Source organism: Zonotrichia albicollis, chromosome 22 (assembly GCF_047830755.1).
Source record: "Zonotrichia albicollis isolate bZonAlb1 chromosome 22, bZonAlb1.hap1, whole genome shotgun sequence".
In the NCBI taxonomy this organism is placed as follows: domain Eukaryota; kingdom Metazoa; phylum Chordata; class Aves; order Passeriformes; family Passerellidae; genus Zonotrichia; species Zonotrichia albicollis.
In genome coordinates this window covers 803,890-829,539 of record NC_133840.1, presented here as the reverse complement: position 1 = coordinate 829,539, position 25,650 = coordinate 803,890, and the positions used below count along the sequence as shown (strand labels likewise).

The 25,650-nt window shown below is 44.9% G+C and overlaps 1 protein-coding gene across 5 annotated transcripts in view; it reads right to left on the bottom strand.

The window, feature by feature from the left end:
- Positions 1 to 25,650, bottom strand: part of NF1 (neurofibromin 1) — a 70,899-nt gene that overhangs the window by 33,904 nt on the left and 11,345 nt on the right. For 2 of the 5 annotated variants that reach the window (XM_074556932.1, XM_074556934.1), the window contains exons 5-36: positions 23,124 to 23,230; positions 22,798 to 22,865; positions 22,486 to 22,561; positions 21,815 to 21,972; positions 21,141 to 21,314; positions 20,849 to 20,971; positions 20,478 to 20,552; positions 20,024 to 20,155; positions 17,507 to 17,641; positions 16,858 to 16,971; positions 16,451 to 16,530; positions 15,766 to 15,889; positions 14,996 to 15,139; positions 14,433 to 14,679; positions 14,033 to 14,106; positions 13,854 to 13,937; positions 13,301 to 13,741; positions 12,763 to 12,902; positions 12,232 to 12,354; positions 11,870 to 11,953; positions 11,664 to 11,780; positions 10,133 to 10,314; positions 9,850 to 10,061; positions 9,106 to 9,267; positions 8,459 to 8,562; positions 7,815 to 7,950; positions 4,832 to 4,894; positions 2,869 to 3,027; positions 1,987 to 2,084; positions 1,737 to 1,883; positions 1,129 to 1,275; positions 677 to 787 (exon numbers count right to left, since the gene is read on the bottom strand). In XM_074556932.1, coding sequence (XP_074413033.1) covers positions 677 to 787; positions 1,129 to 1,275; positions 1,737 to 1,883; positions 1,987 to 2,084; positions 2,869 to 3,027; positions 4,832 to 4,894; positions 7,815 to 7,950; positions 8,459 to 8,562; positions 9,106 to 9,267; positions 9,850 to 10,061; positions 10,133 to 10,314; positions 11,664 to 11,780; positions 11,870 to 11,953; positions 12,232 to 12,354; positions 12,763 to 12,902; positions 13,301 to 13,741; positions 13,854 to 13,937; positions 14,033 to 14,106; positions 14,433 to 14,679; positions 14,996 to 15,139; positions 15,766 to 15,889; positions 16,451 to 16,530; positions 16,858 to 16,971; positions 17,507 to 17,641; positions 20,024 to 20,155; positions 20,478 to 20,552; positions 20,849 to 20,971; positions 21,141 to 21,314; positions 21,815 to 21,972; positions 22,486 to 22,561; positions 22,798 to 22,865; positions 23,124 to 23,230 — 4,341 coding nt within the window. Of the gene's footprint in view, positions 1 to 676; positions 788 to 1,128; positions 1,276 to 1,736; positions 1,884 to 1,986; positions 2,085 to 2,868; positions 3,028 to 4,831; positions 4,895 to 7,814; positions 7,951 to 8,458; positions 8,563 to 9,105; positions 9,268 to 9,849; positions 10,062 to 10,132; positions 10,315 to 11,663; positions 11,781 to 11,869; positions 11,954 to 12,231; positions 12,355 to 12,762; positions 12,903 to 13,300; positions 13,742 to 13,853; positions 13,938 to 14,032; positions 14,107 to 14,432; positions 14,680 to 14,995; positions 15,140 to 15,765; positions 15,890 to 16,450; positions 16,531 to 16,857; positions 16,972 to 17,506; positions 17,642 to 18,826; positions 18,872 to 20,023; positions 20,156 to 20,477; positions 20,553 to 20,848; positions 20,972 to 21,140; positions 21,315 to 21,814; positions 21,973 to 22,485; positions 22,562 to 22,797; positions 22,866 to 23,123; positions 23,231 to 25,650 lie in introns of all 5 variants that reach the window. The other 3 variants (XM_074556933.1, XM_074556935.1, XM_074556936.1) reach the window with 2 other exon arrangements.

Below are 25,650 nucleotides of genomic sequence, written 5' to 3'. Positions count from 1 at the left end.
AAAGACTGCCTTTGATTCTAACTCTGTGCATGTAAGGGGATTAAACATTAGGGATCTTGCTTAAAAAAATGATGCTCCTCATCTTGTGTTCTTTCACTCCATCCAAAGAACCACCACTGATGAGATCCTCTCATGCCAACACTGCAAGTGCCCCCCAGAGCCACTGCACAAACCACAGAGCAACCCCAGCAGCCCCAGGCAGGGCTCTGCTCCCAGAGGCACAAAATGACTGCAATGACCAGAGCACGAACAGCCCAGGGGCTGTGCCAGCACCCCAAAGTGCCCAAAGTGGAGAAATCCCAGCCCTGGCAGCGCTGCCACGGCCCCCAGGCCAAAGCAGCCTCCCCAGGGCTGGAGCACAGCCCCAGCAGCAGCACCTCAGCACAGGGAGCAGCCTCAGCAGCTCAGCCGACCCTCAGCTGCCCCTGACCACACCTGGGGTGAGCACAGGGATCTCCCTTCCCTCAACACCTCCAGGAACGACTCCTGTCACGAGTGCAATTACTTTGAAATGACAATCTTGCTTTAGGAAACAACTCAAAAATACCGTCAGCAAATATTAACAAATAAGCTATTTTCAGACTCTTGTTTGTTACCAAGCTGGTGTCTCTTACATACACTTGACACCTCTGAGTGACAGGTTCACTTCAAACTGGGAAGGTGAAAGGTTTCTTACCGCCGAGCGATGTAGTAGAAAACAGGATTGCCAACTTTGGATGTCCCAGCTTGGTAGAAAATATTTAATGTTTTCAGTGCTTTGAACTCCTCTTTCTCATGCACCTGATGCCTAAAAAGCAATACATTGACATCAACTTTCACAACTGCCTTTCAAACAAATTTTAAAAATCCCAAACCCTCTTTACTTCCATCTCTGAACAAAAGTATTAAGTTTACACAATCTTGAGTCTTCCTTAAATCACATATATTACCACCATTTCTCATACTCGGTTTAGTTTTTTAAATTAAAATCTACTCAGAAACCTAAAAGGTTTGTGTAGACTCAGCTTTTTAAATTCTCCTTTAAAACAGTCTTGATTGCAGAGAGTCTTAAGAACTACTGATATATCCTCACATGATAAAAAGTCTAGAAACCTACATTGTGTGGCCCCACCACAATAATCTCATTACCTTGTCATAAACTCTTCAAACTTGGAACTAGTGAGATTTAAGCTGGACCAATGTGTATCTGCCACAGGTTTGTGCTCAGGAGGCCCCAGGTAGGCAAGAAGCGTTGCCATCTTGTCAAAAGGTCGTCGTCCAACAGCCTTGTGGTCCCTACAAACAACATGTTCTCTGTCAGGAAACTCCTCCTTTACTCAGCAACGCCCACTGTCCTTCCTCAACTGGAACAAGCTGGATTTTCTTTTTTAAAGTAATTATGAGAAATCTTCAATGATTACTGATATTCTTCTCAGTAATAACAGAAGCAACAGAAGGGAGTATTTCCAACTTTTAACAGCTTTCAGCTGAAGGTGGGGAGATTCAGATTGGATATTAGGCAGAAATCCTTCCCTGTGAGGGTGGGCAGGCCCTGGCACAGGCTGCCAGAGAAGCTGTGGCTGCCCCATCCCTGAAGTGTCCCAGGGCAGGCTGGACAGGGCTTGGAGCACGCTGGGAGGGTGGAAGGTGTCCCTGCCCATGGCTGGGACCAGCCTTACAGCTCCTTCCCACACAAGGCACTCCAGGGCTGTGCTGGCTCTCCCTGAGCACACACCCACGCAGGGCTGCAGGCTCACCTGTTGCTGGACAGGTACTGGCCGATTTTCTCCTGGTTGTTCCAGAGCAGGCGGTGCAGGGCCAGCACGTTGCCGTCGCTGATGAACGACAGGCTGTGGTTGACGGTGTCGCTGGCCGGGCAGTCGGACGCGATGTCCAGGAAGAACCTGCAATGGGCAGCCAGGCACGCGTCAGGGCTGTCCTGCAGGGCCAGCCCAGCCCTCCCTGCACACAGCACTGCCCGCCTGCTGCCCCCCGCTGCTGCCGTACCTGCGCGCCGCATCAAAATTGCTCTTCACAAAGTCATTGAAAGGCCGCATGTGCTCCTCCTTCGTGAACAGCACGTGGTTGGCAATGCTCTGAAGGATCTAAAGGGAAAACCACGGCAGGGACACACAGAGGTTTAATGCATTACTGTTACAGCAATGACACAAACATTTCTGCCAGTGAAGTTAAACTGGCACAAACAGTTTATTTTCACTTGCTGTCTTGAGGTGTTACAACAAAAAGCCAGTAAGTCAAGTAACTTAAAATACACTCACTTTCAAAGTTTTTTCTTTCTCATACTTTTAAACACTAAAAACCATTTCACTTTTTTATGAACTTTAAACTAGGAAAATAAATCATCTTTCAAACCACCAGTAAGTTATTAAGTATTTCTCCTGGAACTTAAGGCAGGTAAGCAAAAGCAGTAGCACATCTTAAGAAAAATACGATTTCCCAACACTTACAATGGATAATATAGACAGACCACAGAATTTGTGTGCCCTCATTAAATATTTTTAAATTTTTTTTACAAGAAATATGACCAAATAAGATAAAAGACAGGAAAAATCCCTTCTATAGCAATGGGATGAACTCAATAAATGCTGGCACTGCTACCCTCACTGTGCTCACAGGAACATCGGTCTCTTTGTTACCCAAATGAGAAGTTCGAGTGAAGGGCTGGAATTGCACTCTCTTATCCATCCTTTTGGCCAAGTGCTCATCCCCAGCCTTACACTGCTGAGAACTCGAGCAACGCCGCGATGCATAAACACAGCAGAGACACCGCACCTTCAATAAATGCGCTGGCTGCTACAAAACCCACATTCCCCCCTTTTCTCACACTGGTGAAAGAGCAGCACTGCAGCAGGCAGGGGGTGGGTTCACCTTGGACATGAGCTTGAGGCCGCGCTCGATGCGGGGCGGCGGTTTCTTGTCCAGGATGCCCGCCTCGTACGGGGACACGATGGCGGGGTTGATGAAGCGCAGGAACATGGCGCTGCCCACGGCGCCGATGCTGTTCTGGGGGAAGCGCTGGCTCACCACCTGTGCACGGACAAGCACACACAACAGGCCTGCACTTAGCAGCGGCCAGGGGCTGCCACAAGCCCTGCGTGAAGCCAAGCCAAGCATTCCTTCCACACCGACCATGCGCAGCACCTTGGAGCGGCACTCTCTTGCATCCCAGAGAAGCAGAACAAGAGGGAAAGGAGGAGCGGGGCTCTCACACAGCAGCCGGCTCTCCCTCAGCTGCTGCACAGCTCCCGTGGCAGGGACACGGCTGCCACAGCTCCTGGCCGTGTCTCAGAGCCGGCCCCACGCAGGGCCCTGCCCCTGGAGGGACCCCGCAGGTGCCTCAGGTGTGCAGGAACACCTTCCACCTACTGGGTCTTTGATCTGTGTGTTTGTAACTGCACACTGAGCCACGAGCCTCTCCAACAACAACACTGTGCTCTACAGCTCCAGGAGCCATTTTCCATTTGTGAGGAGGAGCTGTTTGCAGAAATGCCCTTCAGAACCATCATCTGTCCACAGCGGGACAGAAGGAGCCAGAGCTGAGTGGCCACTGCACTCCTCTGCCTACACATACACTGCATAAAACCACTGAGCAGATTTAAAATATTGTCCTTTGCCATCCAGGAAAAAAATAATTCCCAAGAAATCTCTTTTCTTTTAGGAAATCAACTATGCATTACTAAGAGGAGAGTTGTTCTTTGGATGTCTCTGATTTAACTTTGAAAAGTTAAAGACAAAGCTTCCTGACAAAAATGAAGTTCTTAGATATTCAACATGTGGTTCTATAAAACATCACTGTCCTTATCTGTATACTGTGACAAGTAACAATGGTTAATCAAAAGGAGTCAGATTCTTCCTTTCCACAGAATAAACTAGCAAACTTGATATTATCCTGTATAGTTTAAAATAAAAAAACTCCAAACAAATCCCAGTTTAGTAAAATACTTCAAAACATTACTAATGCAATCTCAAATCATGCTGCTCAAACCAGACAAAGCCATTAGTACGAAATACACCAAAAATCACTTTGGTTCATTAGCAACTCCAGTCAGTTACCTTGTGATGCAATTACTGATATTTTCTTGTAAAATACTGGTTTGCCCACAACTTTTGCATTTTAAACATGATTACTATTCTGCTCAGTTACAGCAAAAATAACAGTATTTAATAAAAGTCTAGATTTCCATTCTGGTTGCTTCATACTTTGTATTTTGAGGTCACTGCCAAAGAAAAGAGTAAGTCTGAACTTTTAAAGACAATGCTCTAAAGCAACCCACAGATCTAAACCCTAACACAGCAAGTTACTTAAAATGGAAAATTTGTTTTTCTCGGGAAATAATACAAGGGCTAAAACTGGAGTTTTCTCATTTCATCACAAAGGAAACAGAAGACAACGTGTCAGAAACAAGTCCCACGAGCCTCTTCCGAGTACCCCACAAATATGAAGTGTTCTTTGCCCAGGATGCAAGCTCAGGTTATCTGCCAGAGTGTTAAAGCAGCTCAACAGACCCAGATTTTTCTCAAAACCAAAGGAAACATTTTTCTTCCACAATTTTTTAATTTGAAGATGGTGGCAAGACTAGAAGAGTCAGAATATTAAATACTAAGCAGTAATGTTAAAAATGTCTCATTTACTCAAATAGGCACACAGAGAATATTTTAAATCTAACTTAATTCCAGTGTTAATTGAAATGAAAGCTATTTTGTGCCAGAATTAGTAGAATGATTTTACAGTGAGGTCAAATAGACTGAAGTGAAGATATTTTGAACAAACAGCAAAAGATTTCTGTTGTGCTTTGAAAGAAATGGCTAATAAAAAGGTCTCCAAACTTACTGATTTTTTGTTTTCCTTTTTTTCTTTTACGGTAGCTTTATTCAGTAGAGAGTGGCAAGTTGCCTACAGAACAGAGATGAGCACAAACAAGTCACAGCACCAACTACATACAGCAACAAAAAACCAATGTTGACTTGTACATAAATTACACAGTAAAATGTAACAAACATAACCAACAGAAAATGAAATATATAAACTAAAGACTGATGATGGAGTTTTTATTCCACGGTTTTATTACATCTTATTTACAAAGCACTAAATACAAAACAAGCAAATGTTGAATTTCAATCATTTCTACTATTTCTGGCTAGATTAAAAGTCAAACCACATCAATGTGCTCATGATACACAATCTTGGGCCTCAAATGGTGTATTCAGCTTTCAAATGTATTTTACCATCCCCAAATAATTTTAACAGTACAAATAGTAGTGTTATACCTTTGAAACACATATTGCTTTTAAAATTAAATTTAGAGTTTTAAATCTTCCCAATGTTTCTCTGTGTGTCCTTCAATTTGGTTAGACCTGTGAACCATCAGGGTTATTACACTGTGAGAGGCAACTGCCATAAAACACTCTCTGGACAAAGGAAGAAAGAAGCTACAGCCTACAGTTAATTTATTAGAGATTTCCAAGTCAAGAGATCTGACTTATTGTGCTTATTTCTGCATTTCAGTGAGATGCAAAGGGACCCACCACAAAGGCCCCAGCTCTGTTTTACTTCCAGCAGCACCTGAGCAAAGCCCCAGCCCTCGTGCCCTGCTCCCCGGGCAGAGGCATCAACAGTGCTGGGAGCTGGGGCAGGGCTGGGCACCCCTGGCACCCTGCAGCGGCACCCAGCACCCCCAGAGGGTCACCCTGGCACTGAGAGCTCCCACACGTCCACGATGGAACAGGATGAAAAGCAAACACCCAACCCAAAGCAGCCAGGAAAACCCTCTGCTAAGCCAGCTGAACTGAAACCTGCGCAGGACCTACGAGCATTTAACCAGTGGCACCTCTGCCAACCTGCCCTGTGAAACTGCCATGAGTGGCTCCTGGAGCAGCTGCACACACACCCTACTCACTGGGATGCTGCAGTGAGAGCAGTTTCCACCCTCCTTTCACAAGAACACCCATGCATGGGTGGGGACTTGATGGAAGAGGCAGCACAGCTGCTCTGAGGAGGTTCTGTGAGCATGCCTGCTCCCACATCACACTCCTGAACATACATTACCTGCAAGGAGCCAGGTGAATCTGTCCCAGCAGCCAGCTATTGATGTTTCCAAAGGAAAACACTCACTGGGCTCTGTTCCCAAACAGAAACACCAGCCAGCAAAGCCACCAATATCCAACCAAAGACACCGTTTCTGTGAGGTAGCTACAGCGATTAAAACTAGCTACTAATCATTTACAGAACACATCTGGTGAGCATTTTTTGCACAGTTACTTTAACACTCTAAGCATGAAAAAACCACCACAAAATTCGGAATAATGTATTCTCACACTAGAGCTTGGGATGGAACATGTTCACCTTTTTAAAAGGGAAGTTATCTTATAAAAATCACCTATTTGGTTCATACAATAAAAATGGATTAATGCCCCAAATCAGATCCTGGTTGTACTTTCTTTCAGATAAAGGCTAGACCTCAAAACTCCCTGAAATTTTAAGTACAGAATGTTCATCACAAATAGTGTTAGTCAAACACTTGTACAGAAATCTAGTTGTTACTAGAAACAGTTAAAGTAGTAAATATTGAAGCTAAATATTAGTTAATACCACTTGTATATCTGCCAGTAAATATTCTCTTTTGGGAACAAATTACCCTTATTACCACAGACAGTAAAGGCAAGAATAAAGCCAACACACTTGGAAAGGCTTCCATAGAAGAATCTGTGGGAATGCCTGCTGGTGAGCACATTTTTAAAATTCCATTTCATGAAGGAATTATCAATGGTTTGCACAGAAATAATTGCTACCAATGGAGCACTGAAATGGCAATAATCTGACATATCCTGGAAACAGCCTATAAACCGAGTTCTGGGATGAGGTGTGGGAGAATGTAACATCCAATAACAGAAGGAACAACCAAGGCTGTGCGTGATACTTTCAGGAACACTCAAATATTCTTCTAGTTATGTCTGTGACACTGTGGCCATGAAGGAGACCAATCTGCCCGCTTCATTTCCTGATTACAAAACCCAAACAAATCAAAAAACCCCAAAGTCACTTTGCCACCAACCCAAACACAGCCACTGTCAGGAAGAGAAACCAAAAGCCTTCAGAGGCTTTTACAGAGCTCTCAGTCAGGAACAAGGCTCAGCATCTGCACACCTGCTCCAGGGCAAGGGCTCACAGGAACAGCCCCAGACCACAACAGTCCCAACACACATTCCCTGCTCTCACTCCCAAGCTCTGGGCATTGCAGCAGCTGTCCTATCACCCCAGCAGTCCTGTGCAAATGTGACAGGATTTTTGTTACTCATCATTATTTCACACAGGTCAGAAAATCCATTTGCTTGGCTTTGCTTTAGACCTGAATACAGACTTTGGCTGAAAAGGCAGAAATAGCTCTTTCAGAGCACCTCACTGAGACCACAGCTCCAACATTCCACCAGGCACAGCATTTCTGTGACATGCTCCAACTGGACTGGAAACTGTATTCCCAGTGAGCCTCAAGGGAACTGCTACTCAGATTTTTAGCAGCAGCTGAATCCATCAGAAACACACAAGGAGATCCAACAGGACACTGGGCTCAGCAGCCACAGGACAGAGCAGAGGAGCTGGGGATGGAGGTCAGGGAACCTGGGTACCTTCAGTCACCTGCTGGCTGCAAACACAAGCCTTAAAACACCCCTAGCCCCAGTGATCAGACTGGTGTTACGTATCAAACATCTGAGAAGAGCCTTTAGAGATGCCCCTGTGTCTAGCACCAAGCTCCAAACTGCTGGAATTTCACACACCAACCCCAAAGCTTAGGGGCAGGCAAGCACTGCAGGCATACCTGGTATAAACAATGGCACACACTGCGCAGCTGGGGTGGGAACTCCGAGGAGGAATTAATGATTGCCTGAAAAAACTTGTCTGTCATTTGCAAGAGACTCCTCTGGTTCTCTTCAAGGCTCTCTGTGGGCTCCAGCCTGAAACAGACCCACACATGTATGACCAGCAATCAAACACAACACAAGCTGCACTTACATCCTTGGTAAGAACCTCATTTCCCCTTTTTCTTACGGAAATACCTGTGATCTTTTACACAAAAGTTTCCATCATTATTTTAAACCACATAAGGAACAAATAAAAGGCCATGTAAAACTCAGCAATGAACAGACAGATATAGGTGGCATTCTCTCAGACCATTTTATACAAACATGTGCATGCACAATTCCAACTGATAACTGCATTATCAGTTCATGATGGTTTAAGAGTTAGAAATAATTTTGATTTTTCTAAGAGTTAGACATAATTTAAAGCAACAGAGCAAGAGGGCTGCAGAGACAATGTGTCTGGAAAAGTGAGAGGTACAACAGTATGAAAGCATAAGAGAAATATCTGCAACAGGGAAAAAGCAATGCTATTACAGAGAATGAGTGGGAATCATGTTTACAAATAAATACAACTGCTGCTCTGCTGCCCTGAATCTCAAACCTTGTTGGATCCACCTCAAAGCTGACGTGCTGCCACTCAGGGGATGTGATCACAGTCCGCAGCAAGGGTTCCAACAGCTTCTGCAAATATGTAGCACCATAGACCTGTGTGCAGGGGAAACAAGGACAGAGCCCAGATTGACACACGAACCTGCAAGTTCTGGAAGCTTTCAACAGCCTGAAAACACTTGGGCTGCTTTGACATAAGCCAAATTCTGTAAAACTCGGGTTTGTATATTATAGTCTCACCTCTGGAACACAACCAAGATCAATTTCTACCACTATTTTAATTCATTTCCAATTAGAAAAAAATAACAACTGCATTAACCAGCAGACACTCTTTCTTAGAGCACTGACTCCACACTTCACCTCTGTTTGCACGCAACTTTTTGAACTGAAATGGGAGCACAAACAAGACCTCAGAATTCAGCAGGAAGAGTCCTCCAGCTGGCACTGGCCCAGAATCACTCATACAATTGAACCAGTCAGAAAGGCAAAAGTTTAGTGCCAGAGGGATGGATACCTACTTTTCAAGGGCCTGAGCATAAGTGTTCTACAAGATTCACTTCATGAAGTGTTAAAACACAAAAAGTTTTCCTGCTCTTGAAGAGATCTGTACCAGAGGGAAAAAAAAAAGAGATTATGTACCTTAAAACAGAAAGTCATTATTTTACTGGCTAAGCTGTTTCCTCGGAAGAGTGTTTGCATGGAGTCTGCCAACTCGACCTCCTTTGAGAACATATTCCAGAGGAGCTGGTAGAGCAGGTGCCGGGAGTCAAAGAGTGTGACCAGGACACGAGCCAGCTCATCCTTAAAGGGAGGAGGAAGAGTTAATCTGACTCGCAGGGAGCCAAGTATGAAACGCCAGCACTAAGACAAAACCACCGAGCAGTTTGCAATAAAGCTTTATGTCTGCTATGGGCTCTGGCAGGTAAATATCAAATTACACAAAAACAATCTCTCTGCAAACGTTTCCTATGCTACTGCTTGTCTCAAAATCTGCCTCAGGATATCCAGCCTTACAAGTTCATAATGGTTATCCAGACAGACAAGCTGTTACTCCGCTGTGTAACAAAGCCCAACTCATCTTGCTAAAACCTAGAAGAGCAAACACAATTCTGTGTGTCTGCATCACAGCACACACCACCCGTAATAAATAACCAGCCCAGATGCATTTATTATAATAACTGTATATAAATTGTTCCCAGACGTTAACTAAAACGCAGTTTATCACCAAGATCTGAACTCAGATTCAGTACATTATTAAGAACACACTAAGAAAGGCTAGCTATTGTCAGCGGCAGCTCTATTCACTCTGTACCAGACTGTTGCGGCACTTTTTATTTCACGCCTTATTATTTTAACATAATGTAGGAAATAAAACTCACTTACCCACTGAGAACAAGGCACCACATTGGCTAAAGCCATAGCAATGGGAAGCTCCCCCTGATCACCCATCATCGTAACCAGCTCCACCAATCTCTCAAAGCGATCTGCTAGCACTGTTTCTGCCAAGGTATCAAACTCCGTCCCCTGCTGCAGGATCTTGGTGAGGACTTCCATGAAGGTGGCTCTGGTCTGGAGGTCTTTATGATAGCCCAAGCCTGCGGAGAGAGGTAGCAGCAGTGAGGGGGCGCAGGGGCAGGGGGCGGGCACCGGGCAGGCGGGGCGTTACCTATGGAGTGCATGAGGCCGCTGTCCACGTTGGCGTTGAGCAGGTTGGACATGGCCAGCACGGTGCAGTGCCGCAGCGACGCCAGCCGGCGCGACATGCCGCGCTTGCGCCCGCCCGCCGCCGCGCCCTCCTCCTCCGCCTCGCTGCAGTCGTTCAGCAGGTTCATGAACAGCGTGAAGTACCTGGGGACAGCCCTCAGGGTCACAGGTGCCCTGCCGCCCATGGGAGCCAACGCACAGCAACCCCAAATCCTCACCCATGGCAGCCAACGCACAGCAACCCCAAATCCTCACCCATGGGAGCCAATGCACAATAACCCCCCAAATCCTCACCCATGGGAGCCAGTGCACAGCAACCCCAAATCCCCACCCATGGGAGCCAATGTACGACAAACCTCCCAAATCCTCACCCATGGCAGCCAATGTACAACAAACCTCCCAAATCCTCACCCATGGGAACCAATGCACAGCAACCCCAAATCCTCACCCATGGCAGCCAACGCACAGCAACCCCAAATCCTCACCCATGGGAGCCAATGTACGACAAACCTCCCAAATCCTCACCCATGGCAGCCAATGTACAACAAACCTCCCAAATCCTCACCCATGGGAACCAATGCACAGCAAACCTCCCAAATCCCCACCACCCATGGGAGCCAACACACAGCAACCCCAAATCCTCACCCATGGGAGCCAACGCACAGCAACCCCAAATCCTCACCCATGGGAGCCAATGCACAATAACCCCCCACAAATCCTCACCCATGGCAGCCAATGTACAACAAACCTCCCAAATCCTCACCCATGGGAGCCAATGCTCAATAACCTCCAAACCTCACCCCTGGGTGCTAACAAACCTCCCAAATCCTCACCTATGGGAGCTAACCAACCCCCCAGATCCTCCTCCATGGCAGCACACACCCAACAACTCCCATATCCTCACCCATGGGAGCCAATGCACAACAAACCTCCCAAACTTCACCCATGGCAGCACACACACAACAACTCCCATATCCTCACCCATGGCATCCAATGCACAACAAACCCCCCCAAACCTCACCCACAGCAGCAATCACACAACAAACCCCCCCAAACCTCATCCCCTCCCCAGGCAGCCTCAAGGCACAGCCCAAACTTTAACTGTGCTCCAACCACCTCCCTTTGTCCCAAATCTGGTGTGCCCATTCTCCCCAACACTGGTGTGCCTCTATCAATAAATATCTTCAAAGAGAGTTTAGGTTTTGTGCATAAAAACAAATAAAATACAGTATCAAATTGAGCTAATCCTTGCCATGACTGAAACACACACATCTGCATTAAGCAAAAACAAAATCAAATTTTCTAATTATTTTTAAATGAAAATGTTTCCATAAACCTACAAAGCAGAGATTTTGAAATGCGCCAAAGAGGTAATTCCTATTGGGATAATAAAATTATTTCTGCTGGAAGAAAAGCACAGTTTGTAATAAAGGTCATATAGGGCTTCTCTTCAAAATAATTATATAGAGAAACATTTAAAAGTCACTACTTACTTGAGAAATAATTGAGATTTTGCTTCCATCAACTCAACACCATCTCCTTCTTCAGGCTGGAGTGGAAGCCCAGCAAGAAGAGAGACCACTGCTTCCATACTCGCCTGGTCCAAATCTCTGAAAAAGAAAATTTAATAAATATAAGTCACTTTTACTTATAGCTCTACCTGCAATCAAATGCTGTTACAGTGAAGAGTGCCCCTTACCTTGTCAAGCATTTCACATCCTCATCTGTTGCTTGATTAGAAGTTCCCATTACCCAGTCTGTCAAATATTCCACCATTTTGTTCCTGTTACACATAAACAGATTGTTTAAGCTTTGTTGGGGTCTTTCTACCAGTCTGCATCACACAGTAAATTGTTACAAGTGTTCAGTATCACCACAAACTAAGTAATACTGAGATGCAGCACCAGGCTCATAATCATTCTGAAGAGAGACAAGGGAACTCTCCCTGTACCAGGAACACTGCTGTGCCAGGGCTTCAGGTTCTTTTTTAACCACCTAACCAGAGAAAACTACACTTGCCCACAGTACTCTGCCCTATCAGTTAGGTAATGCCATCCTTACCTAAATTTCATTTCTTGACAAAATGAAAGGTCATCTCTCCTCTCCATCATTACTTCTACCAACTGACAGAGCTTTGTTTTTATTTGAATGGCATGTACCAGATTTCCAAGCACACGCACATACCTGAAGAAAAAAGCAAAAAAGATTCATTAAATACTTCATACTACTTCACTTCCTCTGCTCCAAGTAAACCCCTGCATCAGTAGAAAATTTCTTCTGGCCAAAACTTTCTATCAGTGTAATAGTGAACCAAAACCTGACCTTCAGCTGGTTTTTAACCACTAACATCAATGTACAGAAAAGTAACCAGGAATGCCTATGGCAGTAGGGCCAAGCTATGGAATGGTCAGCTCTAAAAAACAAAACAGCCACTCTTCAGCAATGCACTTTATGCTACACACCTTCCACAATTACTGCAGCTGTCAGAACCATAAGGAGGATCAGAAAATGCAAAAAGATATAAACTAGAAGGCTCCAACTCACTTCTTAAACATAATGACTATGTATAAGAAGGTCAAGAGGGCTCCTTACCTAACCAGATTCAGCATCATTGTCTCAATGCTTGCTTGGCCAAGGTGTTCTGAGCTCCCTTCTGTGTGATTGTCAAGCAAATTCTTCATTATAGCAATGGTTTGCTCTACAAATTGTGTGTTGGTGTCAGTTAACAAGACCTGCAGGATGACAATTTCTGGTTAATTTTTGACACATAAAACCAAAGAAAGAGTATTTGCCAAATATACTGCAACATTTCAAAAATCCCATGGACAAGCATTTTTCTAGTTACCACCAAGCCAACTGAATTCCAATACATGTCACAATTCAATATGTGAACACTGCCAGCCATAAGGATTCCACAAACAATCTCACAGATTCTGCACTCAAAAGTTCACTATTCAAGAATGTTAAATACAGCCTGGAATCACAATCACAATAATCATTAACATGTGCTGTGATGATCACTCTGCTCACAGGGGGTGTGCACAGAACACAATCAGGGATCCATTTCAGTCACCCGGGGGAAAGACGGGACTGACACAAATGTGAATAATATCACACAACTGTGAATCACCTGTCCTTGGGAATCAAAGAACTTGCTGATGGTATTCTTCAGTTTGTTGAAGAGCATCGGGTAGAGCGCAGGACTGAGCTCCAGCCCCACCAGGTCTTTGATGTTGGTGCGGATCTGCAGCCCCACCTTCTCGTGGTTGCAGACCATGAGGGTGAGCAGGCGGTCGATGAATTTGCTGACCGGGGTCTCCACGCTGCCCTCGGTGGAGACCATGGAGATCATGGAGCCCTTGCGCTCGTTGAGGGGGCCCATGGGGGGGCTGTAGGTGGCCAGCCCCGCGCTGCTGCGGTGCTGCAGGCACACCCCGCCCAGGGCACACAGGAACCCCGTCATGTTGATCCACTCCTGCAGCGACTCCGTGTCCGACAGGTCGATGGAGCCGCCGCCGCTGACGTGCGACATGCGCCGCTTCACGATCGTCTTGTGCAGGCTCTCGGTCACCTGCACACAGAGGTCGTTGGCTGAGTTAAAACTCAAATGCCTTAAAATATATAAGCCTAAAGACTTGGCTTGAATTTCTAAATGTTGAACCAATGGAAAAATTCATAGTCACCTGCCCGTCTTCCATTTTGGTCTTTGGATAGTTAAGGATTAGTTTTGTAGCTTGTTCCCATTTTGCATGTGTATCCTCCCAGGCCTGAAAGAAAATAAGATATATCAAGACTTAACTTCAAAACTACTTGTAACAACAATATTTCTGTATTTGTTTTTCTAACGTGCACATGAGTTCACCTCTGTGTTGCCTGCAGTGGGGTGTTCAATGCGCCTCAGTAACGCCATCACTCTCTTCTGAAGAGCTGCTCTCCCTGCAAAGGGCACAGAACACTGAACTAAGTTTTTGAAAATCTACCTACATCATATTTGTGATCTTTGAAAATAATTATTGAATTAAGAGGAACATATCCCCCTTAAAGTCTTTAGAAAGGTAGCTTCTTGTTACACAATTGTAAAATCCTCCTGAGCTCAGTCACCCAAATTCCTCACACTTTCTAGCAATTCTAATAACTAAGACATTCCAGGAAAGGCCAGAGCAGCATGAAATCAAGAACTTCAACCTGTTTAAAGAACTCAAGCACAAGTAACAGCCTTTTGTTCAGGTACAAAATTACTTTAACTGACTCATGACTCTCACCTGTTGACATCATGTTGCTCACAGATGCAAACTCCATGAAAGTGTTGTAGTTTGGCAAAAAATTATGCACTGAGACCTCATCTACTCCACATCTGATGTCGGCCTCCTCACAGAGGTGACGGAAGCAGGACATGGCCACCAGGACTGCCTCGATATCGGGGCTCCACAGGAACATGTATAAGGCCACTTCCAGCTTGGTCTGGGCTTGGCGGCAGATCGGGGTTCCGCTGCAGCCGGCAGTGCTCTCCTGGCAAACACACAATTCCCAGTGGGGAACACTGCTTGTGAACACTCAGCCCTGGCCACACTGCGTTTGAAACTGCTGTTGTTCTAGTAGGAATAAGACACCCTAAAAAGGATCAGAGCTCATATATGCTGTCACAATGCTGTTTGTAATTGTAATCAAAAAATATGCACCAACAGTTAAACTGAAAAAATGTTACTTTGTAAAGTCTGAAACATCATTGTTAACCAGCACATTAACTCTAAAGGTAATTTAATTTCTACTTGCCCACAGGGTTTTTCTCAAATGTTAAAATTAACTATAAACATGTATTACTTACTATGGAAGAATTCCCCTTGGCTTTCCTCAGGGTAGCCCCTGGTGCACAGCGCATCATTTCCTCATGGTCAAGAGAAATTTGACTAGTTCCACTTCCAGAGACATCATAAAGGAAAAGGAAGTGGCAGGAACTCCTATCTGATTGCTATAAAGAGAGGGGAGGAAAAGAATATATCAATTGATACTTTAAAAGAGTAAAAAGCATAGATCTGAGGAAGGTAAAAAGCTCTTGGACATTTACACAGTACTTTTTCCACTGCTGCTCTCAGGGTGTTATCAAGTTACTTGTGTTAATGGTATCCTAGACTGATATTTCCCCAAAAGAAATACATTATTTGATACTTTAAGAATATCAGAAAGAAGCAAGTCAGAATTCTGGGACTCAGAAGAATCTGAGATGCAAAAGGAAACTTCCTCCATCCATAAGCATGTGTATTTTACCATTAACTACCTTCCCTTTCTCTCACCTTGGGGACTATTTCCCTGTATTAGGCAAAGAGGCACAAGGCACATATTTCTGTGAAACATTCCTTTTCTAGCCAAGTACAGCAACCTGTGCAGCCAAAGAGGAAAAAAACCATCCCAAACCCCACTTTAGTTACCCATTCTAATCAAGCTGCCTCACAAAGCAGAGAGGAAATCAGAGAACAGAACATGTAGGAGTAGCTACTAAATCTTTTCCAATCAAAAATAACCTGGTAAATAAAGGGACACCAACAGGGAACAATTCATGTTAATGATCCTAACAGGGAGATGGTAATATTCACTTACTTTGTTTTTTAGCAGAAATTTATTCCTACAGATGAGAATCTCTCGCAGCCACTTGAGGATTTCTGTACTGCTGAGCATCTGATGACTTGTGAGCTTCTTGCAGATATAAAAAAGCATTTGTGAACTGCAGCAAAATGAAATTCAGCATCAGCCTTCTGATGGAACACCAACGCTTCTGAAGGTATTACACTACGTTTCACATAGAAATAGGCACTTAGCATGAACACCCTGTGCAAACACTACCCTGGGCTTCCAGCAGTACAACAGAGAGGTGAGAGTGTGCATGGACAGGCCAAGCTCCCCTGGGACCCTTCCCAGCGCCCGCGGCCTGGAGCGGCTCAAGCCCCGCAGGCAGCCCGGCCTGGAGCTCCAGCTCTGCCCGGGACAGAGACAGCACAGACAGGGCAGCACGAGTTACCTACACTGCTCTGACAACGTGTCAACTCTGCTCTGGAAGGAACACATCTAGGGATGTTCCTTCTTCACATCCCGTCAGGCCTCACACTCTCTGTTAAAACTGCCAAAGGGTCCAAATTAGTGTCAAGTGTGACGGGTTTTCCCCCCGCCCGAAGAGACCGTGAACTCCCTGCTGTTGCAAAGCTTTCCCAAAATACTCACAGCTATTTCAAAAGAGAAGACAAATCAAAACAGCTATTTCTCTCATTTATATAAGTAATTTACATACCTGATCTCCCAGAATGTTTCTATAGGAGCATCAGGATTCCACAAGTCAATGCTATCCAACTGGTGCAGAACCAGCAAGGCCTAAAGCCAAAGAGAGTTTCACTTAAATACAGAACTTTACAGAGTACCTGAGCACAGGCAAAGAAACAGTCATATTCATAACTGCTTTAAGAACAACAAAAGATATAAAAGGCATTTTCCATAGAACAGCAGGAGTTCGTTGTTAGTCAGTGCCCACAGCATTTCACTTCAGTCATTACTCCACGCTCACACTGCAGACGCAGAGGTTTTCCCAGCTATCTCTGTCCCCAGCCATGCTGTACACACACACACAGACTCTGTTTCTGCAGGAGAGGCCCTGGCAGCAGCAGTGCCCATGCAGGGAGCCCAGCAGGGCTGTGCCCTCACCTCCATGGCCTCCTGGGCGATGTCGGGCATGCTGGACTGCGGCACCAGCTGCACCAGCCCCGTGATCAGCTCGGCCGTGCTGCCCTGCGAGTCGGGGCCCTGCTTCCTGGGGTTCTGCATGGAAACACAACACAGGCTCAGCTGCAAAGCTTCCCTGCTTGACCACACTGCTGACAGCTCCTGCAGCACTCCTGCTGCTGAACTAGGGGCATTTGGGGATCCTCCAGAGAATCTGTTATTTTATTCTTAATCCATAACACACCTTGCATATCATGTCTCTGACAGAACTGGAATATTTTTATATTAAACCATCACAGGCCTGAGAAAATGGAAGATCTAAGACAGTACTCATTGAAATGATGACTAATTTCCAACCCCCTTATTTTAATTTTCTTCTATTCCCCTCTCCTTCCCCCACCTTCCCCTTCAGAGTCACAGAACTTCATGCTCCCCCTCATTGTGTTGCTCTGATTCTGTAAAGTCTCTTACAGTTTCTTTTTCCTTCAAAACCACAGGAGCATCATAACCAGAGAAAAAGATGAGTAGGAAGTGTCCTAGATGGTCAGGTGACCATTAATTCTTACTCATTTAGTAGCTTCAAAAGTAAATTCCACTATGACTGAACAGCATGACGGTAGGATTTACTTACACACAGCAAAAGTTTTGGATCTGCGTGGATCAGTTTCACCAAGGACAACAGCAAGAACTTGTAGCTTCTGGTTTCCAAATCAGTAGGTTTTTCTTTAAATTTAAGGCTTGTCATTTTCTCCTTAAATGTAAGGCTCTGATAGAAGGAAAAAGAAATCACAGTCTTCATCAGGAAAGTAGTCAAACCTAACACTTACAATTAAACATATTATGAAATGTATTGCCTTTATCATCTGTAATTCAAGAAGAAGTTTAAAAGTACACAAAACTCAAGTATAGTCACATAGCCTTCTAGTTCAAAATCCCCTCCCACAGGCAATCACTACTGTATCTTTAAAGTTCCCTTAACAATTGTTTCAGTAAGCTGCACGAAGACATAAGAAAATTTTTTGCAAAAGAGATAAACTGTGGCGAAAGAAAAGTGGAAAAAGTACCAAAAGGAATTACTGGTTATGTCTCTGGTCTGAGACAGAAATAAAAATAAATGTTTCCAACTTGTTCTGAGTACATGAGAGGGAATTCTTTCTAAAGGCAAAGTAATGTCGTTATTTTCTGCTACAGCCCCAGGCCAGATGCTTGCATGTTCACCTCAACAGCCTCTGGAAAATGAACCTTTCAATTCTGAAAGGCACACAGGGCATCACTTAAATATAAAAATAATCTGCCCTCAGCTGAAAAACCAGTGAACTACTTGTAAGTTTTGAACAAAAGGAGAAAGCCTTTACCATTCAAGGTAAATGATGAGCTATGACATGGTATGATTAACTTCTACAAGAAATTAGGTCTTCATGTTATTTCAATAATTAGTTATTGTGCAAATATATGGAATAAAAGCTACCACATAAAGCATCTGATCAAGAAATTGATTGCCCAGTGGTAGAGGCAGCTAACTCTGCGCTAAGCCTTGGTTTGCCACAGCTCAGGGATTTCTAGGAGAGGCACGTGACAAAAGCAAATGTGTTTCTGTGAAAGCATTAATGTCTCCACAATCCAAAGTGAAGGGTGTCAGTGAGAAAGCCAGGCCAGGCTCTGTGCAGTGCACAAGGGACCAACAGCAGCAGGACACTGACAGACAGCACGGCACAAGGACAGACGTGGAGGAGTTCAGCATCAGTGAGTTCAGGCTGGAAATGGGGAACCAGCTCTAAAGCAGAGCAGGGGCACGGGGCAAGAGCAGCGTGCTGGGCACAGAAGCAACGGTGCCCTCGTGGGGCAGGAGCTCGGCTGGCGCTGCCCGGGGCTGGCGGGCTCTGCGGTAACTATGCACAGAAAAGTCAGCGCAAGGAAGGGCTTTTCTGCGGTAGTTACGGGTCATACTTACAGCAGCAGAGGCCCAGGGCCATGCAAAGCAGGGGCTGGCGGGCGTCTGAGCACGTGGGCAACAGCAGCCAGGCAGAGGGAAAGTGAGAAGCAGAAGACAAAGCACCACCAGTCAGAGCAGGGGTATTGTCAGGGCAACTATTCTCCAACAGATGAATACACACAGGTGAAAAGCAAGTTAAACATGGAGTAGCTTTCAACCAAAAGCATTGTGCTCATTTGCTCTCCTTTGAGAAGCCCAACAGGAATATTTTTATGTCTCATTTTAGGCTCTCTAAACCAACCTACCAAGACCACTTGCCACAGCAGAAGTCCTCAAGGAATGTTCAGAGGAGAATGCAGCAACACAGCTGTGTGTGGACTTACTGGAAGAATTTGGACGAACTACAAATCTGAATTTACTCAAGACTTTCTCCAAGACAGCCAAGAATATTAACTTTATTTCATAATGGCTGAAAAATCTTTTACTTTGTTGCTGTCACAAAGACCAAACAGTCAACTTGCTCAACATAAAGCAAGACAAATGAAGATGCCAATCATGGTAAAAGTATCACAGTTTTCAGTGATTGCCTTCACATACAGAATGCTTTGGTTTTTCCACATTAAGCAAGGATGGACATGTTAGCTGGCTATTCACAGAGCCAGAAAGCTTAAAATGGACAGTTAGCCACAGAGGACAGTTAGAGGACAAATACTTGTATGTAGCCAGTTTAAAAGCACCAGGAAAACAGAGAGACATTGAACTAGGCACAGCCAATCCCCCATCACTGCAGGGCTACAGAGCACGTGTGGCTCCCTGCTGCTCTGTTCTTCCCCCCTCTGGTGTCCAGCGCAAAGCGCTGAAGAGGAGGGCAGGGCTGGCTGCCACAGGCAGGGCTGGGTGCCACAGGCAGGGCCGGCTGCCCCACGCAGGGCTGGCTGCCCCACGCAGGGCCGGCTGCCCCACGCAGGGCCAGCTGCCCCACGCAAGGCTGGGTGCCACAGGCAGGGCCGGCTGCCCCACGCAGGGCTGGCTGCCCCACGCAGGGCCGGCTGCCCCACGCAGGGCCGGCTGCCCCAGGCCGGGCCCGCTGCCCCACGCAGGGCCCGCTGCCCCACGCAGGGCTGGGTGCCCCAGCAGGGCCCGCTGCCCCAGGCAGGGCTGGGTGCCACAGGCAGGGCCCGCTGCCCCACGCCGGGCCAGCCGCCCCAGGCTTACCGGGGTCATGCGGATGGCAGGGTGCGCCCCGCAGCCCTGCATGGCGCGGTGCAGCGTGTCACTGAACATGCTGCGCAGCTCCACGGCGTGGCAGTACACGGCGTCGATCCGCGGCCACCAGTCCAGCGCCGACTGCAAGGCAAGGGCAGCGCTGACCCTGAGCCATGGCTCTCAACCCCGCACCCCAGCCCTCGCCCCAAATTCCCTGTGCATTGTACCAGTATGCCCAGTCATCCTGCTTGCCCATTATCAAACCTGTAACTTTAAACAGGCTGCAGCTGAAGCAACGATTCCGACCTAGCTGCTCGCTACAACACTCTGCCTCCTGAACAGGCACCAACCCTGAGATGTTCTGCACTCACAAGATCTAGCCTGCTATCCAAATGGTATTTACTAAGCAGATATTGATCTGAACAGAAGCCCCAGACACTGATAAAATACTGCCAGAACTTACGTTTGTGATGATTCGGTGGAGTGAATTTACCAGCACATAATGAAATGTTGATGGGGAATTCTGTGCCAAGCAGATCTACAATCAAAATACATAAAAGCCACTTAGGAATATCTTTGTCTTTGCCATCTTTCTTATCATCCTGAAAAACATTCTGGAGCCTTTTTATTAAATTGACAAAGCTGTCAAATCTGAACAAGAGAAGCCTAATCAGCTGTGAAAAGATTTATCAAAACATGCAGGGATTTATTACTAAGGGATATTTATACAGTTGAACTCATTTATGAGCTTCAAGCTGCTGTTAGCACAGCTTTTATAACTGACAGATTGTCAATAGTATGTAGAGAATGACTTACCATAAGCAGTGTTCTTACCTTGAAGTGTTGGTTATTGTGAGGATTAATGCGGAAGCAGGAAACCAAGCAGTCAATCATCAGGTCTACATCTGCATTCTGATTGCCTCTTGAAAAAGGTTTGCTTGGGTTAAACAGCAAATTCTATATAATTCAGAAAGATATAAATATATAAATCAGATACCATTATTATTCTTGGCTACTTTTAATACAAAACTTTCAACTGAAAACCACTGGTATTCAATTAAGAAATTCAAAATTAACTTCATTATTTCAAATTTCTTCACTGCAATTAGGAAATAGACATTCTTACCTTAAGATCTACTACCATGGACTGCACTAGCAGGAAAATGACAGAATTATCTTCCCAGTTGATGTACGTAGATGCTTTGCACAGTTTAACACAAGCAATAGCAGCACTTTCAGTCAGCTGCCTGCTCCCACTGTGTCCTGCCAGGGCCTTCCTGAGATTGTCCAGGAACAGCTTCTGCAGAATTCCAAGCAGGGACAGTTATAACCAGACACTGTGATGGCAGAAACCCACTGGATGCAGCACCCTGGAGAAATCCTGTCATTATTAAAGACATTCCCTTTGACAGAGCTGGGGCAATCAGAATGGCACAAGAGCCCTCATGCTGCAGCCACATCAAACCCAGCACCTGTGGGGCTCACAGCCCCCTGCAGACCCCAGACCCTCAGCACAGCCATTTGCTGCGGGTGGAGGCAGAGGAAATCACAGCACAGAGATTCAAATCTCCAAGGAAATGCAAAGTTCTGAAATAACTTTGTTTGGGACATACTATCTGTATGAATTACTGACAGTAAAAGAACGTACGTAAGGTGAGAACTTAAAAAGAGTGCATAAATTTACATATGGAATTGTAATGTGCTCTTGAAGGAGGAAAGACAAAATTAAACATCTTTGAAATACAGAATCAGCAAAACCAAGCCAACTCTAAAAACCAGAGCCAGAATTCATTCTCTTACCTTGTTCATTTTAGTTTCCTCTACCACATCCTTTGCTATATCTTGGATTATCTCTGGACACAGGACCAGGAGGATGATCTGCAGTGGCCACACTGCTGCTTTACGCTTTGTGCTTTCAGCAAAGCCATCCACTAAATCAAACAACTTCTCAGCACAATCTGCATAAAACATAAGCCCAAGTCCAATACCAGTTTTAACTATGAAGAGGTAAAGAACAGGTATAAAAGAGCAGAGGGATGGTTCCACCTACACAGAAGGAAAGTTCTGGTCTGCACAATACTGACATGCTACTGGGGATCAAATGGTCTCAACCCAGTTAAAGACATAGTTTACCTGAAAATATAAATTCTCCTCTCTTTTTCACTAGAGACAAGTAAAGGTGATGTTCTCTAAGTTTTACCCTGTATCAAGATGAAAAATATAAATTTAAAGAGTCTCCATCTTTTGGGGTTTATTTCTTTGTGTTGTGAAGCACAAAATGAATCTCGTTTAAGAGGGGAGTCAGGAAAGAAAACAGACAGGAACATACTCTTGCCTGCCCTGACAAAGGCTGACAGAAATTTGTTTATTTGCAGGCTGCACAAGGAGCAAAGAGGGCACAAAATGCAAGTGAATGCATTTGGTGATATCTGAGAAACCAGCCTCGAACACTGCCATGTGTTATGCCTTACCAGCCATGTCAGTCTGCGGGGTTTGGTACAGCTTTGTGAATTCATCAGGATAGTTTTCCACCCAGTTCCAAAATGCCTGCAGATAATGGGAAACACCTTCACATTCCAGAGCTTCAAGAATTTTACTAAATTACACATTTAAACAAAGAGAGGTTTTATTCTTAATTCTAAACACAAAATTTCTTGCAAAACATATTTGCATCAAAGGGAGGCAGCAATTTTTATTTTATAGTAAATTACTGAATTGCAACTATTGCTAAACTAGAAGAAAGTCTACAAATAAGCAATGAAACAGAAGTACTGAACACTTACCTTCTCAAGACTGTTGATAACAGCTAACTGAGCTACTTTCTTTAGAGCTTTAAACTTGAATACAGTCTCTGTAAAGATAAAATATTTCTGCATTTAGAACAGAAACTTGTTCTAAAAACACCACAGGTTATACAAGATATTTGAAGCACAAAGCAATTTTCAAATCAATATTTTAACAGTACTTAACTACTCTTAAATACTTCAGTAAATACATGACTGCTTGGAGTAAAACAGAGCAATAAACCCAGATATACCAATTGTACTGTGTCATCTCTGACTAATCAGATTAAAATAGAAATATTTCAAAACACAGGCTCAGACCATACCTTGCAAGAGTCGCTTGAGTTTTGAACAATCCACACTGATGTACTGTAAAAGTTCAATATCATGAACATCAGCATTATCCTCTGAACAAACAGTCAGTTCCTGCAATCTAAAAATACACAAAGTAAGCAAACTTTTCCACCAGATCCTGCCAGACAGGTACGAACACACCTGTGAGATTATACATTTCAATAGCAGGAGAATGTTCCATCATCTCAGATGAACATTTCCAGATTTAGAAATAAAAGATCTTGCACGATTAAGACTTAATATTACAGTCTTGTGCCATCCTCATACTGAAAATGGAGCTAGAAAACCAGTGATGATCTTACAAGACGCCAGTACCTTCTGTGGATTGACTGTGCCCAAGATTTGCCTAAATGCTCCTGTTATCCACCCTCCTGTGGCAGTAACCTTGTCATCCTTTCAACTACACCCTGAGGTCATGGGCTCCTGGCACCTTGAGGCTGCTGCTCCTTCCCAGCAGGTCCTGGCCCAGGTGAGACCTCAGAGCACAGCAGGGACTGAGGGTACCACTGGGTATCACTGCAGTGAGCTACAACCATTCTTGCTCCACGCTTCTCTGGCCTGAGCACACAGGATGAAGTTTAATCACACCAGTTTAAACACAACAGCATCTTTTCACACTGCTGTCCCAGGGAATTTGCTCAGCATCTCCCAGACACCAAGGCACTGATCACTGCAGCATCTGTTCCCACAAACTCGGAGTGCCACGGCTCCTTCCAAGGCTACAGATGTGTTTCAGACACGGAATGTGATTTCTAGTACTAAACACAAAAGCAGTTCTTCATGTCTTCAGCGCCAAGGAAACTTAACAGCCCTCGCTGGGAATGGGAAGGTCCCCACTGCTGTGCTTTTCATGCCAAAAATCCCCCAGCTGCTGTGCAAGGCCCAGAAATATGCCTAAACAGGAAACCCAGGTCAGGGATCAGCAGTGCTGACTGGCAGCAGGCTGACCCCTGTGGAGACCAGCAACAACTGGTCAAACATTTAACTGTTGCTGTACAAGCCACGTGCAAGGGCAAACAGGTTAGGGGAGAAGCACTCTGCTCCAGCTCAAAGGGATGCTGAGGGGGGCTCTGGAGCAGGGGAACAAACCATGCTACAGCCACACAAATACACACAGATCCAACCACTAGATTCAAGGATTATCAAAAAGTTTCAACCGAAAAATGCTTCCAATAGAAGGAGCAAAAGAAATTGTTTCCATTTCCATAAGCAACAAAACACTATCAACCTACAGAATAAAACAACATTCCCCATGCTAGCTGCCAAGTCTATGTTCTTGAAATAAAGTTATTAAAGGTTCTGTAACAACTTAGAAAATACTTTAAATTTCAAATTACTCAATCATTTTAGACTGAATTCTAAAACACAAACATTTTCCAAAGAAATATATAAACATATGAGGAAAATATAAATCTTTGTTTCAATTAAATTGGCTCGCTCATTGCTATGTGACCATGTAAGGCTGCCCAGGCTCCGTTTCTAATAATTCAAGAATGATGTCAACTGTAACACTGTGTGACAAGAGCTCAGCTACTTCAAGCACCTTTCAAAAATATCAAAGTACTTCAGTAATAAAAAGCTTAGCACACCACTCTAGTGGACTGACAAATGCTGAAGCATCAGAAGGATCTGGAACAGAGCAAAAAGAGACAATAGATGGAAATTTTGGGCCTGTCTCTCTTCTTACTTAGAAAAGCAGAAAATTCAGTTATTTTTACAGTAGATGTGCTGTGAAACTCAAATCAGAAGACAAATGGGTCTTTTCCAACAAGTAACAAACAGCCCAGCTGTTTGTCCCCTTCAGGCATAAGACAGATTTAACACAAAAGCTTCCTAGCAGGAAAACAATCATGGGGCTCCAGCAGAGTTGTGGACAATCACCAGTTTTCATTCCAAATTCGTAAGTAAATGGATACAACCATTAGCTTCGGCATTCTTTTTTTTTCCAAGACACCTTGCACCCACAATAACTTCACTTCTGCTGCATTATCTTCACTCGCTATTTTCAGTGGTACTTTTGAAAGCAGATTAAAAAAAAGCAATAAATGCAGCCAGCAGTAACCCAGGATGGGGTTGAAATGGGTTCATTTCATAACCTGAAACCCAAGTAAACCTTTTACTCTGCCCAGTGAAAGGTTGAGGGCATTCCACTTGAGAACTACCCCATTAAAGAGTATTTAAAGCGTTGGATCCTCTGAACAGCTGGTGGCAGACAGAGGCTGCAGGCACAGTGCAGATGCTGTCCCTCCCTAGAGCTGCAGGCACAGTGCAGATGCTGTCCCTCCCTAGGGGCCTGGCTGCACACAGCAGTGCAGATGCTGTGATGCTGTCCCACCCCAGGGTTGCACACAGCAGTGCAGATGCTGTGATGCTGTCCCGCCCCAGGGGGCTGGCTGCACACAGCAGTGCAGATGCTGTCCCACCCCAGGGCTGCACACAGCAGTGCAGATGCTGTGATGCTGTCCCTCCCTAGGGAGCTGGCAGCACACAGCAGTGCAG